Source organism: Salmo salar, chromosome 14 (assembly GCF_965601325.2).
Source record: "Salmo salar chromosome 14, fSalSal1, whole genome shotgun sequence".
Lineage (NCBI taxonomy): Eukaryota > Metazoa > Chordata > Actinopteri > Salmoniformes > Salmonidae > Salmo > Salmo salar.
In genome coordinates, this window is record NC_138304.1 from 24,999,966 (window position 1) to 25,019,303 (window position 19,338).

Consider the following 19,338-nt stretch of genomic DNA (forward strand, 5'->3'; position numbering starts at 1 on the left):
CCTTCAATTGGAAGTCCCAATCATCAACCCAACATTTAACAAACACAAACCCCCTGCCACATCCTGAACTAGACTAAGCAATACGCCCTCTGCTGGTCAGGACGTGACAGTACCCCCCCCTCAAGGTGCAGACTCCAGGATGCACCTAAAAAAGAAAAACAAGAAAATCCCCAATACCCCAACAAAAACCCAACAAACAATAACCCCTAAACCATAAGGGAGGGAAGGGAGGGTGGCTGCCGTCAACGACGGCACTGTGCTACACCCTCCCTCCCCAACCCACCTATCCTGGAGGTGGCTCAGGTGCAGGCCGTTCCAGGCAGTCGGGCCACTCTGGCAGCACGGGACAGTCTGGGCAGTCTGGCAACTGGGGACAGTCTGTGCAGTCTGGCAGCTCGGGACAGTCTGGGCAGTCTGGCAGCTCGGAACAGTCTGGGCAGTCTGGCAACTGGGGACAGTCTGGGCAGTCTGGCAACTGGGGACAGTCTGGGCAGTCTGGCAACTGGGGACAGTCTGGGCAGTCTGGCCACTCCGGCAGTTCAGGGGAGTCTGGCCACTCCGGCAGTTCAGGGCAGTCTGGCCACTCCGGCAGTTCAGGGCAGTCTGGCCACTCCGGCAGGTCAGGGCAGTCTGGCCACTCCGGCAGGTCAGGGCAGTCTGGCCACTCCGGCAGGTCAGGGCAGTCTGGCCACTCCGGCAGGTCAGGGCAGTCTGGCCACTCCGGCAGTTCAGGGCAGTCTGGCCACTCCGGCAGTTCAGGGCAGTCTGGCCACTCCGGCAGTTCAGGGCAGTCTGGCCACGCCGGCAGTTCAGGGCAGTCTGGCCACGCCGGCAGTTCAGGGCAGTCTGGCCACGCCGGCAGTTCAGCGCAGTCTGGCCACGCCGGCAGTTCAGCGCAGTCTGGCCACTCCGGCAGTTCAGCGCAGTCTGGCCACTCCGGCAGTTCAGCGCAGTCTGGCCACTCCGGCAGTTCAGCGCAGTCTGGCCACTCCGGCAGTTCAGCGCAGTCTGACCTCTCTGGCGACTGTTGACTGGCGGGCAGCTCTGACGACTGTTGACTGGCGGGCAGCTCTGACAACTGTTGACTGGCGGGCAGCTCTGACGACTGTTGACTGGCGGGCAGCTCTGACGGCGACTGTTGACTGGCGGGCAGCTCTGATGACGACTGTTGACTGGCGGGCAGCTCTGATGACGACTGTTGACTGGCGGGCAGCTCTGATGACGACTGTTGACTGGCGGGCAGCTCTGATGACGACTGTTGACTGGCGGGCAGCTCTGATGACGACTGTTGACTGGCGGGCAGCTCTGATGACGACTGTTGACTGGCGGGCAGCTCTGATGATGACTGTTGACTGGCGGACAGCTCTGATGACGACTGTTGACTGGCGGGCAGCTCTGATGACGACTGTTGACTGGTGGGCAGCTCTGGCGACTGTTGACTGGCGGGCAGCTCTTGCCCCGTCAAACAGCCCTTGTGCCCCCCCCTAAAAAATTATTGGGGGTGCCTCTCGGTCTCCCTTACCTTGCCAGCCTTCTTCCGCTGCTTGGTCCTTTGTTGGTGGGGAATTCTGTCATAAAATAAGTCGTACTCATCCTTAAAAATGTCGTACTGGAGAGAAGAGGACCAAAACGCAGCAGGTATGGGCAGGCTCATCTTGATGTTTATTTATTTTCAAAATGAATGCCAAAATAACAAACCACGAGAATGAACGAACAACCAACAGTCTGGCAAAGCATAGGCTCAACACAGAACAATTCCCCACAACCCCAAAGACATTACATTACATTTAAGTCATTTAGCAGACGCTCTTATCCAGAGCGACTTACAAATTGGTGCATTCACCTTATGATATCCAGTGGAACAACCACTTTACAATAGTGCATCTAAATCTTTTAAGGGGGGGGGGGGGGGGGGGTTAGAAGGATTACTTTATCCTATCCTAGGCATTCCTTAAAGAGGTGGGGTTTCAGGTGTCTCCGGAAGGTGGTGATTGACTCCGCTGTCCTGGCGTCGTGAGGGAGCTTGTTCCACCATTGGGGTGCCAGAGAAGCGAACAGTTTTGACTGGGCTGAGCGGGAACTGTGCTTCCTCAGAGGTAGGGGGGCCAGCAGGCCAGTGGTGGATGAACGCAGTGCCCTTGTTTAGGTGTAGGGCCTGATCAGAGCCTGAAGGTATGGAGGTGCCGTTCCCTTCACAGCTCCGTAGGCAATCACCATGGTCTTGTAGCGGATGCGAGCTTCAACTGGAAGCCAGTGGAGAGAGCGGAGGAGCGGGGTGACGTGAGAGAACTTGGGAAGGTTGAACACCAGACGGGCTGCGGCGTTCTGAATGAGTTGTAGGGGTTTAATGGCACAGGCAGGGAGCCCAGCCAACAGCGAGTTGCAGTAATCCAGACGGGAGATGACAAGTGCCTGGATTAGGACCTGCGCCGCTTCCTGTGTGAGGCAGGGTCGTACTCTGCGAATGTTGTAGAGCATGAACCTACAGGATCGGGTCACCGCCTTGATGTTAGTGGAGAACGACAGGGTGTTGTCCAGGATCACGCCAAGGTTCTTAGCACTCTGGAAGGAGGACACAAGGGAGTTGTCAACCGTGATGGCGAGATCATGGAACGGGCAGTCCTTCCCCGGGAGGAAGAGCAGCTCCGTCTTGCCGAGGTTCAGCTTGAGGTGGTGATCCGTCATCCACACTGATATGTCTGACAGACATGCAGAGATGCGATTCGCCGCCTGGTTATCAGAAGGGGGAAAGGAGAAGATTAATTGTGTGTCGTCTGCATAGCAATGATAGGAGAGACCATGTGAGGATATGACAGAGCCAAGTGACTTGGTGTATAGCGAGAATAGGAGAGGGCCTAGAACAGAGCCCTGGGGGACACCAGTGGTGAGAGTGCATGGTGCGGAGACAGATTCTCGCCACGCCACCTGGTAGGAGCGACCTGTCAGGTAGGACGCAATCCAAGCGTGGGCCGCGCCGGAGATGCCCAACCCGGAGAGGGTGGAGAGGAGGATCTGATGGTTCACAGTATCAAAGGCAGCAGATAGGTCTAGAAGGATGAGAGCAGAGGAGAGAGAGTTAGCTTTAGCAGTGCGGAGAGCCTCCGTGACACAGAGAAGAGCAGTCTCAGTTGAATGCCCAGTCTTGAAACCTGACTGATTAGGATCAAGAAGGTCATTCTGAGAGAGATAGCAGGAGAGCTGGCCAAGGACGGCACGTTCAAGAGTTTTGGAGAGAAAAGAAAGAAGGGATACTGGTCTGTAGTTGTTGACATCGGAGGGATCGAGTGTAGGTTTTTTCAGAAGGGGTGCAACTCTCGCTCTCTTGAAGACGGAAGGGACGTAGCCAGCGGTTAAGGATGAGTTGATGAGCGAGGTGAGGTAGGGGAGAAGGTCTACGGAAATGGTCTGGAGAAGAGAGGAGGGGATAGGGTCAAGTGGGCAGGTTGTTGGGCGGCCGGCCGTCACAAGACGCGAGATTTCAAACAAACAAAAAAAACAAACACACACACCTATATAGGACTTCCAATCAAAGGCAACTATACACACCTGCCTTCAATTGGAAGTCCCAATCATCAACCCAACATTTAACAAACACAAACCCCCTGCCACATCCTGACCTAGACTAAGCAATACGCCCTCTGCTGGTCAGGACGTGACACATTTCACATACTTAAAATAAAGTGGTGATCCTAACTGACCTAAGATAGGGAATTGTTACTAGGATTAAATGTCAAGAATTGTGAAAAACTGAGTTTAAATGTATTTGGCTAAGGTGTATGTAAACTTCCGACTTCAACTGTATGTACATTTTATGGACACAGTCTATTTTACAATTTTATTTTGTTTGTTTTTAACTCTTATCCTTCCTCTACCCTCAACCTCTCCCATATATTTATGATGTTCATCCGGTTTGATTTCTATTTGCCATGTCTTTCAAGCTGTGCTCTTTTCAAAAACAATTCTTAACCTATATACAGTGGGGGGAAAAAGTATTTGATCCCCTGCTGATTTTGTACGTTTGCCCACTGACAAAGAAAGGATCAGTCTATAACTTTAATGGTAGGCTTATTTCAACAGTGAGAGACAGAATAACAACAAAAACATCCAGAAAAACGCATGTCAAAAATGTTATAAATTGATTTGCATTTTAATGAGGGAAATAAGTATTTTACCCCCTCTCAATCAGAAAGATTTCTGGCTCCCAGGTGTCTTTTATACAGGTAACGAGCTGAGATTAGGAGCACACTCTTTAAAGGGAGTGCTCCTAATCTCAGCTTGTTACCTGTATAAAAGACAACTGTCCACAGAAGCAATCAATCAGATTCCAAACTCTCCACCATGGCCAAGACCAAAGAGCTCTCCAAGGATGTCAGGGACAAGATTGTAGACCTACACAAGGCTGGAATGGGCTACAAGACCATCGCCAAGCAGCTTGGTGAGAAGGTGACAATTGGTGCAATTATTCGCAAATGGAAGAAACACAAAAGAACTGTCAATATCCCTCGGCCTGGGGCTTCATGCAAGATCTCACCTCGTGGAGTTGCAATGATCATGAGAACGGTGAGGAATCAGCCCAGAACTACACGGGAGGATCTTGTCAATGATCTCAAGGCAGCTGGGACCATAGTCACCAAGAAAACAATTGGTAACACACTACGCCGTAAAGGACTGAAATCCTGCAGCGCCCGCAAGGTCCCCCTGCTCAAGAATACATATACATGCCCGTCTGAAGTTTGCCAATGAACATCTGAATGACTCAGAGGACAACTGGTGAAAGTGTTGTGGTCAGATGAGACCAAAATGGAGCTCTTTGACATCAACTCAACTCGCCGTGTTTGGAGGAGGTGGAATGCTGCCTATGACCCCAAGAACAACATCTCTACCGTCAAACATGGAGGTTGAAACATTATGCTTTGGGGGTGTTTTTCTGCTAAGGGGACAGGACAACTTCACCGCATCAAAGGGACGATGGACAGGGCCATGTACCGTCAAATCTTGGGTGAGAACCTCCTTCCCTCAGCCAGGGCATTGAAAATGGGTCGTGGATGGGTATTCCAGCATGACAATGACCCAAAACACACGGTCAAGGCAACAAAGGAGTGGCTCAAGAAGAGTGGCCTAGCCAGTCTCCAGACCTTAATCCCATAGAAAGTCTTTGGAGGGAGCTGAACGTTCGAGTTGCAAACGTCAGCCTCGAAACCTTAATGACTTGGAGAAGTTCTGCAAAGAGGAGTGGGACAAAATCCCTCCTGAGATGTGTGCAAACCTGGTGGCCAACTACTGGTGGCCAAACGTCTGACCTCTGTGATTGCCAACACGGGTTTTGCCACCAAGTACTAAGTCATGTTTTGCAGAGGGGTCAAATACTTATTTCCCTCATTAAAATGCAAATCATTTTATAACATTTTTGACATGCGTTTTTCTGGATTTTTTTGTTGTTATTATGTCTCTCACTGTTCAAATAAACCTACTATTAAAATTACAGACTGATCATTTCTTTGTAAGTGGGCAAACGTACAAAATCAGCATGGGATCAAATACTTTTTTCCCCCACTGTATGTTTTAAGGGCACAGTATGTTTTACATTAGTTATCTTGTTGTTATTAGTTGTTATTAGTCCTAACCTTCAACTCCATTCAACCCCTCTCATCTATCTCTTAACACCATCCACATTGGATTTCTATTTACCATTTCTTTTTCAACTGTTCTGTGATGTTTCACATTTCTGAACCTTTCTATTCTCATTGTTCCTACAGATTGTAAATTGAAAATAAACGTTTTTGCTAAAAGTTTTATTATATTATTGATCGATTGACTATGACTTTTCAGATCGCCCAGTAGTGCTAACAAATGATCTAATGATTCTGCCTCTTCGCAGCAAAATCTGCAGAGCTGGGAAGGTTGTATCCCCCATATAAATAGCATTCTATTGGTTGCAAGAGTTCTGTATAATAATTTAATTGAAAAATAATAACTTTTAAATCCGCCGTCGTTTTGTGTGTCATTTCATAAACCATGTGCCATGGAATCGCAGTCTATATGGCACGGCTGTCAATTTGTTGGTCCTTAAATGAAACTGGTATACTTTTTTTATTTATCACAATTTTCTTTAACCAATTATGGTCTGTAATGCAGGGCCGACAGACAATGTATTCACTTAGGCAGCAAATGTAAAGACTTTGCAAGGGGAGTGTAGCCTTTCACTTGGCACTGCACCACTGCAGGTGGTAGTTGTTAATATTTCCTTACACTAGATGGCGCTATAATTCAAGTAAATGTTTACAAGTGGTTGCACTTACTTTGTAAACGTAGCCTATTGTCAGAATTTTATTAGCAAGTTTTATCACATTACAACAGTCAATCAGAAAATGTAATGATTTTGTCACAATAACATTGAATATATCCAATATCCAACACTTCATTCAGGGTCATTTTCATTTGTCTTTTCACAGCCTGAAAAACTAGCAGTTGCACACACTGTATTATTGCAGTAGCATGCACTCCTATTGCAATGAACAAACACTAATTATATGTGTTGGTCTACAGGTTTAGGCTCTGGGCAGTGGACAACACAGGCCGTCGCTCCAGCCCAAGTGAGGTCACCATCAAGACCCCCTGCCCTGCTGTGGATGATGTCAAAGCACAAGGTGGGCTTTCTCATGCATGGATGGACAGTTTCAGTATCTGTATCTTGGTTTTCAGACTAATATTCTAACAGTAGTTACTAATCTGAAAACTTGTAGACACACGTGTCTTGTCTCCACATACAGTACTGAGATTAGATCTGTGTTGTTGCAGAGATTGCAGACAAGATCTACAACCTGTTCAATGGTTACACAAGTGGCAAGGAGCAGCAGACGGCCTACAATACGCTGATGGATCTGGGCTCTCCCACCCTGCACCGTGTGCTCTACCACTACAACCAGCGTTATGAGAGCTTCGGAGAGTTCACCTGGAGATGTGAGGATGAACTGGGGCCCAGGTATCTATTCTCTCTCTCGCTCTCGCTCTCAGTCCAAGAATATCAAGGCATATTGGTTAGGAAAGCATAACTACCGCCCAACCAACTGTCTAGTAGTATCACAATCCATCCACAACTGGGTGGTGAAACTTGTTTTTGTTGTGTTTTAAACACAGACTGGTTTATAATAGATTCCAAGTACAGGGTTTGATTGTAGACGTAGTTTGTGTAAATTAGGTAAAGTGGAAATTCATTCAAACTGATTGGAGCAAATTCTACCTCTGAAATCTCTGTCCATTTACCACAAGCAGGAAGGTCCCCTAACCCCTTACTGGTTGCTCAGTGCAGGTACATTACTACAGTGCCTTGCAAAAGTATTCACCCCTCTTGGCGTTTTTCTTATTTTGTTTCATTATCACCTGTAATTTAAATTGATTTTTATTTGGATTTCATGTAATGGACATACACAAAATAGTCCAAATTGATGAAGTGAAATGAAAAAAATAACTTGTTTAAAAAAAAACATTTTAAAATTAAAACTGAAAAGTGGTGCGTGCATGTGTATTCACCCCCTTTGCTATGAAGTCCCTAAATAAGATCTGGTGCAACCAATTACCTTCAGAAGTCACATAATTAGTTAAATAAAGTCCACCTGTGTGCAATCTTAAGTGTCACATGATCTGTCACATGATCTCAGTGTGTGTGTATATATATATATATATATATATATATATATATATATATATATATATATATATATATATATATATATATATATATATATATATATATATATACACACCTGTTCTGAAAGGCCCCAGAGTCTGCAACACCACTAAGCAAGGAGGACCACCAAGCAAGCGGCACTATGAAGACCAAGGAGCTCTCCAAACAGGTCAGGGACAAAGTTGTGGAGAAGTACAGATCAGGGTTGGGTTATAAAAAAATATCATTAACTTTGAACATCCCAAGGAGCTCCATTAAATCCATTATTAAAACATGGAAAGAATATGGCACCCCAACAAACCTGCCACGAGAGGGCTGCCAACCAAAACTCACAGACCAGGCAAGGAGGGCATTAATCAGAGAGGCAACAAAGAGACCAAAGATAACCCTGAAGGAGCTGAAAAGCTCCACAGCGGAGACTGGAGTATCTGTCCATTGGACCACTTTAAGTCATACGCTCTACAGAGCTGGGCTTTACGGAAGAGTGGCCAGAAAAAAATACTTTGTTTAAAGAAAAAAATAAGCAAACACGTTTGGTGTTTGCCAAAAGGCATATGGGAGACTCCCCAAACATATGGAATAAGGTACTCTGGTCAGATGAGACTAAAATGTAGCTTTTTGGCGGTCAAGGAAAACGCTATGTCTGGCGCAAACCCAAAGCCTCTCATCACCCTGAGAACAACATCCCCACAGTGAAGCATGGTGGTGGCAGCATCATGCTGTGAGGAAGTTTTTCATCGGCAGGGGCTGAGAAACTTGTCAGAATTGAAAGAATGATGAATGATGCTAAATACAGGGACATTCTTGAGGGAAACCTGTTTGTCTTCCAGAGATTTGAGACTGGGTCGGAGGTACACCTTCCAGCAAGACAATGACCCTAAGCATACTGCTAAAGCAACACACGAGTGGTTTAAGGGGAAACATTTAAATGTCTTGGAATGGCCTAGTCAAAGCCCAGACCTCAATTCAATTGAGAATCTGTGGTATGACTTAAAGATTGCTGTACACCAGCTGAACCCATCCAACTTGAAGGAGCTGGAGCAGTTTTGCCTTGAAGAATGGGCAAAAATCCCAGTGGCTAAATGTGCCAAGCTTATAGAGACATACCCCAAGAGACTTGCAGCTGTAATTGCTGCAAAAGGTGGCTCTACAAAGTATTGACTTTGGGGGGTGAATAGTTGTGCACGCTCAAGTTTTCAGTTTTTTTTGTCTTATATCTTGTTTGTTTCACAATAAAAAATATTTTGCATATTCAAAGTGGTAGGCATGTTTGTAAATCAAATGATATAAACCCCCCAGGTTATAAGGCAACAAAATAGGAAAAATGCCAAGGGGGTGAACACTTTCGCAAGCCACTGTATAATGTGTAATTGTAGCTAAATGTTTTATCAACAGAGCCATGTGTCTGATATAAAATGTCTACGTACAGTTACCCGTAGATGCACGGTGAAGCAGGTGAAACTGATTAAGACGTCTTTGACTCCGAGATTCCAAATCAGGGCCTTAGCTTCAGATTAAAGGTTGTTTTTAATGCCATATTGAGCCCATATTGGAAGGGTTGATGTAGTTGGTTTGCTTCTGAAGTGTTCTATTCAAATACACTTACATTAACAGCCACACATTTTCAGAGGGATGATTCACATCAAGAATGCACTGACCTTAGATGAAACCAAAGTAAGTGCATTTGAAGTGAGGGTCGGAGACTATAAACATGGGTTTAGATTAACCTAGTAATCAATGGGACATTATCTCGCTAAACACCGTTATAGTGTTATGGAGGGTGGCTACTTTTTTAGTTACTTCATACTGTAAGACTATTAGCTTGTTAGCATGTTGGGCAGGATTTTCCATGTTGTTAGGGTGTGTTGTGATTGTGTAAGCCTGCTGTCTCAGGAAATGTGTAATAGGCATTATTGAAGAGATGTATTTGTAATGTATTCTTAAAAATGTAAATGAGAATAATATGAAAAGACATGGTTTGCATTGGACCTTATGTGTTGGGTGCACTGCCCTTGTAGCGTTGTTGGAGAACCCCCATCACTTGTTTACTTGTTCCGTACCCTCTGTCTCTCTAGCATTTCTGAAAGGAACAATTTACCACTTGAATCAACGCAATGAGATGCTCCTTTCCACACACAACAATACAAAGCCGACAACATCGCCTGTAACTGGGCTTGTCTCCAGAAATGACATTCCTTGTTATGAAGTCCTCAAATTCACTGGGGTTTCCCTGTCACAAACAATGTGAACCATTGAAAATGCAATTTTCATTAGCTAGTCAAAATACAGATAATAGTCACCCACTCTGCCACTGACTAAGTTAAAACGTGTTTCAGCAGAGTAAACATTATGTTAAAATAAACTGGTGACGCAATGGATTTATCTTTATAAAGCAGGGGAAATATTCCTCTCCCAGCTTTTGTACATATCATATCTCACTGACGAGTTAGGTTGGCCCCTGTCAGAGAACATTTTTGTTGCTTTTTCCTGCAACATCGCGAGATGTTCATGCCAAACATAAACGTACAAAGTCTGTCTCCCGAGCCCGACACTTCTCTCCATGTCCCGATCTTGTCATCGCTACAGGACTACCCATTACTAAAGGCATGGGGCTGGTTGTTGACTTAGAAATATTAGATGTTGGCTTGGTAGGAGATAATCCTATCTTGAACATTTCACTCCCCCTCTGTCTCCTTGCCTGTACAGCAATAACTAACTGACAGTTATTTTTATGACACATCCTAATCAGGCAATTTCCTGCGATGCTAAGTATTGTTATGGTTGGATTTCTGTTGATGACATGATAAGTGGAGCTTATGTTTTTGTGATTTACATTTTTTGGTTAAAAAGGGTCTAATTTAATCAAAACTGTTTAGAAGATATAGGGATTTTCCTCAGACATTATTCTACCACAATTACTCTTCCATTATCTCAATTTGCAGATGAGGACTGGACTGTCCTACCAACAGATATACTCCATATCTGGTTGTTGGGTATGGACAACAATACATGTACTGTACCATGAAATGTCCAACAGTTTACTTTCATGCAAGACATGAAATTGAGTGCATTCATAAAATGAATTTCCATGTAAATGGACAATAAACTTATCGGATTGCATTGTATTGTATATCTGTGTAACACAGAGACAGTCATCATAGTGGTGGTTTCCTAGCATCATGGATGCTCTTTTGAACCAGTCCCTGGTCTCTGTGACTGTGGCTGTCTGAGGAATGCAGCTGATTGTTTCCTCTCCAACCAGTGAAAAGCAGTGGAGTCAAGGAGATTTGAAATAGGGGCCCTAGCAGAGTGGGAGAGCTCCAAAATGTACCCTGGAAATGTGAGGCCATTTTCCACTTCTATACATGCTGGGATTTATGGTGACAACCGTTGCTATTTGGAGCCCAAAACCCTTTCTTGAAAAATTAAAGCATAACAAACCGCAAGGTTTTTGTTTTAAGCAAATAAACATCCAAATTCCTTATACCACTGAAATGTGGCAAGATATTAGAAACATAAATACATTTAGAAAAATTATATAAATGACAGCACCTCTACTACACAGATACCGATTATTTTATAATGACTTAATATGTCTTTCAATTTTGACATCGTTAAAGTACCATTTATATTCTTTAATCAAGAGTTCTCTGCAGATAATACGTTGTGGGTATTTAAGCTGTTGTTCTGCCCTATTTGACTAGCATCTGCAAATGGGATGTTGCTTAGTTTCTCTATGTAAACGTACTGGATATCCAGGTATCCAGTATTCAGGGCAGCTGGTACAGTAGCCTAGCAGTTAGAGCGTTGGGCCAATAACCAAAAGGTTGCTGGTTCGAATGCCCGAGCCGACAATATGAAAAATCTGTCGATGTACCCTTGAGCAAGACACTTCATTTGCTCACGGGGTGCCGTACTTCTATGTAACCCTGTAAAACAACACATTTCAATGCACCTATCTGGTGTATGTAATAATAAAACCTGACCCTAGTTTGGAATACAAAATCTAAATATGAGGATGTGTAATATTACAAGCACAGCTTTCCCCTATTGAATGCAAATACCTGGGAATATGACACTCCATTACATTGCACCTTGTGCCTGGTCTAACAACAAAACAATGATTAGCAAGTTAAGAGGTATGTCTGAAAACATTGGATTCTGTGGAACATATTCTTAGGAATGCTTTGAATGTAGGAGTTGGGAGGGATGACAGTATTAAAAGAGAATGTTTTTTTTAATAATAACAAAAAATGTATTGTGGGTCGACAAAAACGTCTCACTATTTACATTGCAGTTTGGTGGATTTGGTTTGGCCAATGAGTGAGGTGAAGCCATGTCTGAGGAATCAGGCACTCTTTCCATCAGTTGCTGTTTCTGTCACCCTCTTATCCTGGAAATAGCTTCATCACTTTCAACGTCATCACTATGTGAACATGGGTAGACCCTGTACAGGTTATGAAATGGATGAATAACAGTCAAGTATTGACCTAAGAATTATTTATTCCACCTCATGCCCAGTCTCCTTCTGAAGGGAAGAGGTGGGTTTAGAGTCTGTCGTATTATGATGTAGTGTAAAAACAATGGTGACGCCGAAACGTGTGATTTATGAGTGATCTGCTCTATCCAACGTTTGATTTGTATCATTTAAGGTGAGAACACCAAATACTAAAATCTTACCTCAATCCAGACAGAGGTCCATATTTTATGTATTAAGTATTTCCATCAATCTTACATTTTCTTCTTGTTCTTTTGAGCAACATTCTACAAGAAATCGAGATCATCAAATATGAAAGGGTATTAAGACATTTTATTTTGTGTAAAGGCCTTGTCTACAGTGCCTTCAGAAAGTATTCAGAACCCTGGACTTCTTCCACATTTTGCTACGTTAGAGCCTTATTCTATAATGGATTAAATAAAACAATTTCCTCATCAATCTACACACAATACCCCATAATGACAAAGGAAAAACAGGTTTTTAGAAATTTGGGCAAATTTATAAAAAATAAAAAACAGATACCTTATTTACGTAAGTATTCAGACCCTTTGCTATGAGACTCAAAATTGAGCTCAAGTGCATTCTGTTTCCATTGATCATCCTTGAGATGTTTCTACAACTTGATTGGAGTCCACCTGTGGTAAATTCAATTGATTGGACATGATTTAGAAAGGCACACATCTGTCTATATATGGTCCCACAGTTGACAGTGTATGTCAGAACAAAAACCAAGCCATCAGGACGAAGGAATTGTCCGTAGAGCTCCGAGACAGATTTGTGTCGAGGCACAGATCTGGGAAGGGTACCAAAAAATGTCTGCAGCATTGAATGTCCCCAAGAACATAGTGGCCTCCATTCTTAAATGGAAGAAGTTTGGAACTGCCAAGACTCTTCCTAGAGCTGGCCGCCCGGCCAACCTGAGCAATCGGGGGAGAAGGACCTTGGTCAGGGCCTTGACCAACAACCCAGTGGTCACTCTGACAGAGCTCCAGAGTTCCTCTGTGGTGATGGGAGAACCTTCCAGATGGACAATCATCTTTGCAGCACTCCACCAATTAAGCCACTCCTCAGGCACATGACAGCCCGCTTGAGTTTGGCAAAAGGCACCATGATAAACAAGATTCTCTGGTCTGATGAAACAAAGATTGAACTCTTTGGTCTGAATGCCAAGGGTCACGTCTGGAGGAAACCTTGCACCATCCCTATGGTGAAGCATGGTGGTAACAGCTTCATGCTGTGCGTATGTTTTTCAACGGCAGGGACTGGGAGACTAGTCGGGATCGAAAGATGAACGGCGCAAAGTACAGAGAGATCCTTGATGATAACCTGCTCAGGACCTCAGACTGGGGTGAAGGTTCACCTTTGAACAAGACAATGACCCTAAGCACACAGTCAAGACAACGCAGGAGTGGCTTTGGGAGCAAGTCTCTCAATGTCCTTGAGTGGCCCAGCCAAAGCCTGGACTTGAACCAGATCGAACATCTCTGGAGAGACCTGAAAATAGCTGTGCAGCAACGCTCCCCATCCAACCTGACAGACCTTGAGAGGATCTGCAGAGAAGAATGAGAGAAACTCACCAAATACAGGTGTGCAAGCTTGCAGCGTCATACCCAAGAAGACTTGAGGCTGTAATCGCTGCCAAAAGTGCTTCAACAAAGTACTCAGTAAAGGGTCTGAATACTTACTTAAATTGGATATTTCTGTATTTTTTTTTTTTACAGTTTTTGCTTTGTCATATTGGGGTATTGTGTGTAGATTGACAATGGAGAAAAAAATGTAATACATTTTAAAATGAGGCTTTGACGTAACAACAACAAAAAATTCAAGGTGTCTGAATACTTTCTGAATGCACTGTAAGTACAGTATAATTTGACTTGAGGTATATTGTATATGTTATGTGTTAAAGTATGTGTTAAAGTAACTGACCAGTGAAAATCTCACTTTTAAAAGTTCATATTCTGTTTACTCATATCAAAATAATGATGTTGAATCGTCCTATACTCGCATTTGTTGCCAAAGTATAAATGGAAGAAGAAAAAAAAACGTTTATGTTTAATAGTGACGTTTTCTCTAATTGGGGATCATACTTAAGTAGCATTTTTTCCACCTGTGGGTTATGGGATATTATTTATGTTTAGTTGCCTGTTAGCACTGCATTGTCGTCAAGGTTCGTTTATTCTTTATTTGTTTCGTCTTTGCTTAAGTTTCACTATTAAAATATTATGTGGAACGCTACTCACTCTGCGCTTTGGTCCGATCATTCCAACGAACATGACAGAATATCCCATCAAACCAGGACCAAGCAGCGTGACCAGGAGGAGCAGGGATCCTGGGCACGGGAGAGAAGGGAGTGGAGGACTTCCTGGACGTGGGAGGAGATCATGGCAGGAGACAAGAGCCTGCCATGGAAGCAGGCGGAGGCAGTGAAGGAGGATCAACGGCGACTCCGAAGTTCACGACCACGACGGAAGCCCGAGAGGCAGCTCAAATAAAAAAATTGGGTGGGGCACACGAGTTGGTCGGCGAAGCCAAGGGGCGAGTCTGAGAGCAAAGAGGAATATTGGGAGAGACTGAGCGAGGAGTATTGTGAGATAGTTGAGGGGAGTGATGAGGTAGAGTGGATGGTTTGGTGTCTGGAGCAAGACAGTCGCCGTGAGGAGCGTGGGACCAGTCAGGCACCATGTTTTGCTGAGATACGCAATGTGTCTCCAGTGCACATCCACAGCCCGGTGCGTTCTGTGCCAGCTCCTCGCACTTGCCATGTGAAAGTGAGCATCCAGCCAGGACGGGTTGTGCCGGCTCAGCGCTTCTGGTCTCCAGTACGTCTCCTCGGTCCAGGATATCCTGCGCCAGCTCTACGCACTGTGTCGCCAGTGCGCCTTCTCAGCCCAGTGCATCCTGTGCCAGTGCCCCACACTTGCCGGGCTAAAGTGAGCATCCAGCCAGGATGGGTTGTGCCAGCTCTATGCTCCAGACCTCCAGTACGCCTCCATGGTCCAGTATATCCTGCACCCGTTCTACGCACCAGGTCTCCAGTGCGCCTCCACAGCCCAGTACGTCCTGTGTCTGCTCCTTGCACTCTTCCTGAAGTCCGTGTCCTCAGTCAGGTACGTCCTGTGCCTGCTTCTCGCACTCTCCCTGAAGTGCGTGTCCCTAGTCAGGTACGTCCTGTGCCTGCTCCCCGCACTCGCCCTGAGGTGCGTGTCACCAGTCTGGGGCCACCTGTCCCGGCTCCACGCACCAGGCCTCCAGTGCGCCTTCACTGTCCAGAGCTTCCGGCGACGGTTCCCGGTCCGGAGCTTCCGGCGACGGTTCCCGGTCCGGAGCTTCCGGCGACGGTTCCCATTCCGGCGACGGTTCCCGGTCCGGAGGTTCCGGTGACGGTTCCCGGTCCGGAAGTTCCGGCGACGGTTCCCGGTCCGGAGGTTCCGGCGACGGCCCAAGGTCCAGAATCTCCTGAGACGGCCCACGGTCCGGAACCTCCAGCTCCATGGCCGGAGCCTTCCCCTGTGCCAATGTCTAGTCTAAGCACGGCGTCCAGTCCAGCTCCAAGGCCAGAGTCGTCTTCTGCATTGGTGCCCAGTCCAGGCACAGTGTCCAGTCCCGCTTCATGGCGGGAGCCTTCCCCTGCGCCGATGTCCAGGCACAGCGTCCAGTCCTGCTTCATGGCAGGAGCCTTCCTCTGCCCTGATGTCTAGTCTAGATCTGGTGTCCAGTTCCGCTCCATGGCAGGAGCCTTCCTCGGCATCTAGGTCCAGTCCAGGCATAGTGTTCAGCCTGGGTCCATGGCTGGATCCGCGGGATGAGCGGGTTCTTCGGCCCGCACCAGAGCCACCACCAAGGATGGTGGATCCGCGAGCTGAGCGGGTTCTTCGTCCCGTACCGGAGCAGCCTCCGATGCTGGTGGAACCGCGGGATGAGCGGGTTCTTTGTCCCGCACCAGTACCGCCTCCGATGCTGGCGGATCCACGGGATGAGAGGGTTCTTCGTCCTGCACCAGAGCTGCCACCGACACTAGACACCCCCCCCCTAACCCTCCCTTTTGGTTTCAGGTTTTGCGGCCGGAGTCCGCACCTTTGGGGGGGTACTGTCACGTCCTGACCATATAGAGTCCTTATTTTCTATGGTCGAGTAGGTCAGCGTGTGACTGGGGGTTGATCTAGTTTATTTATTTCTATGTGGGGTTCTAGGTTTGATTTTCTATGTTGGTGATTTGTATGATTCCCAATTAGAGGCAGCTGGTTATCGTTGTCTCTAATTGGGGATCTACTTAAGTAGCATTTTTTTCCACCTGTGGGTTATGGGATATTATTTATGTTTAGTTGCCTGTTAGCACTGCATCTTCGTCATGGTTCGTTTATTCTTTATTTGTTTTTTCTTTGCTTAAGTTTCACTATTAAAATATTATGTGGAACGCTACTCACACTGCACTTTGGTCCGATCATTCCAACGAACATGACAAATAGATCATTTCATCTCCCTGAGGAGCATGAGCTGGCCAATCAGCGGTCTACTTGTATGAATATTTTTGATGACCAGTATACCACACCATTCCAACACAGAAACACTTATTTTTTAACATACTTAGTTACTATTTCCATCATATTGTAAGTAGTTATAGGTCATATTTCAATAGAAATCTGGCAACCCTGGGCAGTTAATTGAAGAATCAGTATGTCACAATTACCAATAGTTATCCATGTTATAGACACCTGTACATATCATGTATATACTGTGTATCACTGTGGCAGGTGCAATGGACCATAGCCTTCCATTCAATACTTCATGAGTGTTGTGTTGTGTTCCTTTGCAGGAAAGCATTTTTTTTGCCTTATTTACCATTAAAGGAACCTGATTTGATGGTAGTGTGTGTTTGCTGAGTAGTGCCTTGTTGTGTTCCTTTGCAGGAAAGCTGGTCTGATTCTCTCCCAGCTGGATGACCTGAGTGGATGGTGCAGGGGTCTTCTCCAGGAGCCCAAGATTGGCCTGCGCAGGATGTCCCTCAAGTATCTGTCCTGCCGCTACACAGACACCAAGGCCTTTGGTCTCAACTGGGTAGACCTGGGCCAGGATGTGCGAAAGGCCTGCGACGAACAGAACCTGCCAGTCATGTACAATGATTATGGGGAGCCCAAAGAACGTTGAATGCCACACAACAAATAATGGTTCTTGAGGAGTTGGAAGTGTGCTTTTGGGGTTATTTTCATGTCTGCTTTTCAATTATTGTGTGTTCTAACCCTTATTTACAGTTATAGGAACCTGATTTCAAGGTAGGGTGTATTTGAGAAGCGAAGGTTTATTTCAACAGTTACTAGAGCAAGGTATATCAGTAATGCTTTACTGCATTTAGACAGCACTTTTCATGACTTTTGGGAAATTTGGAAGTTGCACCAACAATCCCGTCCCCAAAATGTATATATTATGATGACGAAGATTCAGTTATTTAACATGTTGAATGTAGTATTCAAGTATAAATTCATATTTAAGCTGTTTTACATATATGGAGATAGGCAGTATATGAATTAGTGGTACATTTCAGAAGTTTGGGAGGTCATGTACAGTTTGACTTGTTTTTAGTCTCTAAGGGCTCTATTGAATCCGCATCGTGGAAGTACAGCTTTACAGAGTGATTGTAATTTAAAGGCGTTGTTCCTGCTTTAGCGTAGACTGCATTCATGGTAAACGCTGCATATTGGAAATGATCTTTACATTCTATTGCGTAATGCTTCAGCTTTACAGACTGATAGAGCCTTAAATGTTTAAAGTTGCCAAACCCAAATGACAGTATTTGCTACATCAATAAATTCCTAATTATTCTGAAATCAAATGGCTATCTTTGAATCAGTATTTCTATTACAAAATGAAAGATAACAGAAAATCTATGTTTTATATCGTTTATCTGTAGTATGTTTATAGATCTAATCCTATCATACTGTGTCTTAAGAATATACATGTGCAACAGGTGTTGTTGATACTGTAAAAACACAGATAAACTCCACTAACATGCCAGAGTTTGATACCTTTCTTTTATTTTAATAATTGTTCATACATTTAATACAATAGCATTTCAAAGCAGCACACACTTGCGATTAATATCAACCAAATGCTGACTGTTTTCTTGAATACATTTTTTGGGGGCTCCTAACACATTCCTTAATGCAGTAGTTGTCCCGAAAACATGGACTTGAAAACCAATGCTTGTAGATATTTTCATAGGTTCACCAATGCATTAAATAACAGCACAGAACAGTGGTTTGCCTCTGTAAATATTGTATTACACATGATTTGTATTATAACATTGACAACAGTGGACATCAGCTGTAAGGATATCTTGCATTATGAGAAAGCCATTGGTTGATATTGGTAGGTATGTTTCTTTTTGTGCAATTTGCACGAGAGGTGTGAGCATTCATTATGTATAGTTGTTATATGTATATTCATTTTGGAGAGGTTCGTTTATTCAATACAGTGAAGTGGATTAGAAAAATTGACAGATTAAAATGCTTAACAAAATTAACTATCCATCAGAAGTGAATCAGAATTGTTTCCATACACAACATAAGCTGATGAAAACAACAAAAATCTGCATGTTTGATATAGTAGTTTATGTGGATAATCTAATGTTCCCTTTTTCACTTTGATCTTTGCTATTTCAAAAAATAATAAAGAATATATTATCAAATGTGGAGTGTTGGACGTTCTGGAAAAAATGTACCTTATCAGTCACCACGTCTAGGCCTTGTTCCTTTTTAGTCAGTTAACTCAAGGCAATGTCACACTGATGGGAATGTTTCTTATGGATTGTAGAGCCTCAAATATGATGGTATAAAAAAAATTACAATGCCAAAAGACATGTAAATTGAACATGTAAAGTGTTGGTCCCATGTTTCATGAGCTGAAATAAAAGATCCCAGAAATGTTCCATACGCACAAAAAGCTTCTCTCAAATTTTGTGCACAAATTTGTTTACATCCCTGTTAGTGAAACATTTCTCCTTTGCCAAGATAATCCATCCACCTGACAGGTGTGGCATATCAAAAAGCTTATTAAACAGCATCATCCGTACGCAAGTGCACCTTGTGCTGGGGACAATAAAAGGCAACTCTTAAATGTGCAGTTTTGTCACACAACACAATACCACAGAAGTTTTGAG

At 44.5% G+C, this 19,338-nt stretch overlaps 1 protein-coding gene across 5 annotated transcripts in view; it reads left to right on the forward strand.

Moving 5' to 3' along the window:
* The window catches only part of LOC100380755 (astrotactin-1), a 299,659-nt gene extending 280,538 nt beyond the window's left edge, over positions 1 to 19,121 (forward strand). For all 5 annotated transcript variants that reach the window (XM_014140030.3, XM_014140032.3, XM_014140031.3 and 2 more), the window contains 3 exons: positions 6,547 to 6,647; positions 6,799 to 6,982; positions 17,093 to 19,121. In XM_014140030.3, coding sequence (XP_013995505.1) covers positions 6,547 to 6,647; positions 6,799 to 6,982; positions 17,093 to 17,330 — 523 coding nt within the window. In that variant the 3' untranslated portion in view covers positions 17,331 to 19,121. The remainder of the gene's footprint in view (positions 1 to 6,546; positions 6,648 to 6,798; positions 6,983 to 17,092) is intronic.
* Positions 19,122 to 19,338: the final 217 nt, after the last annotated feature.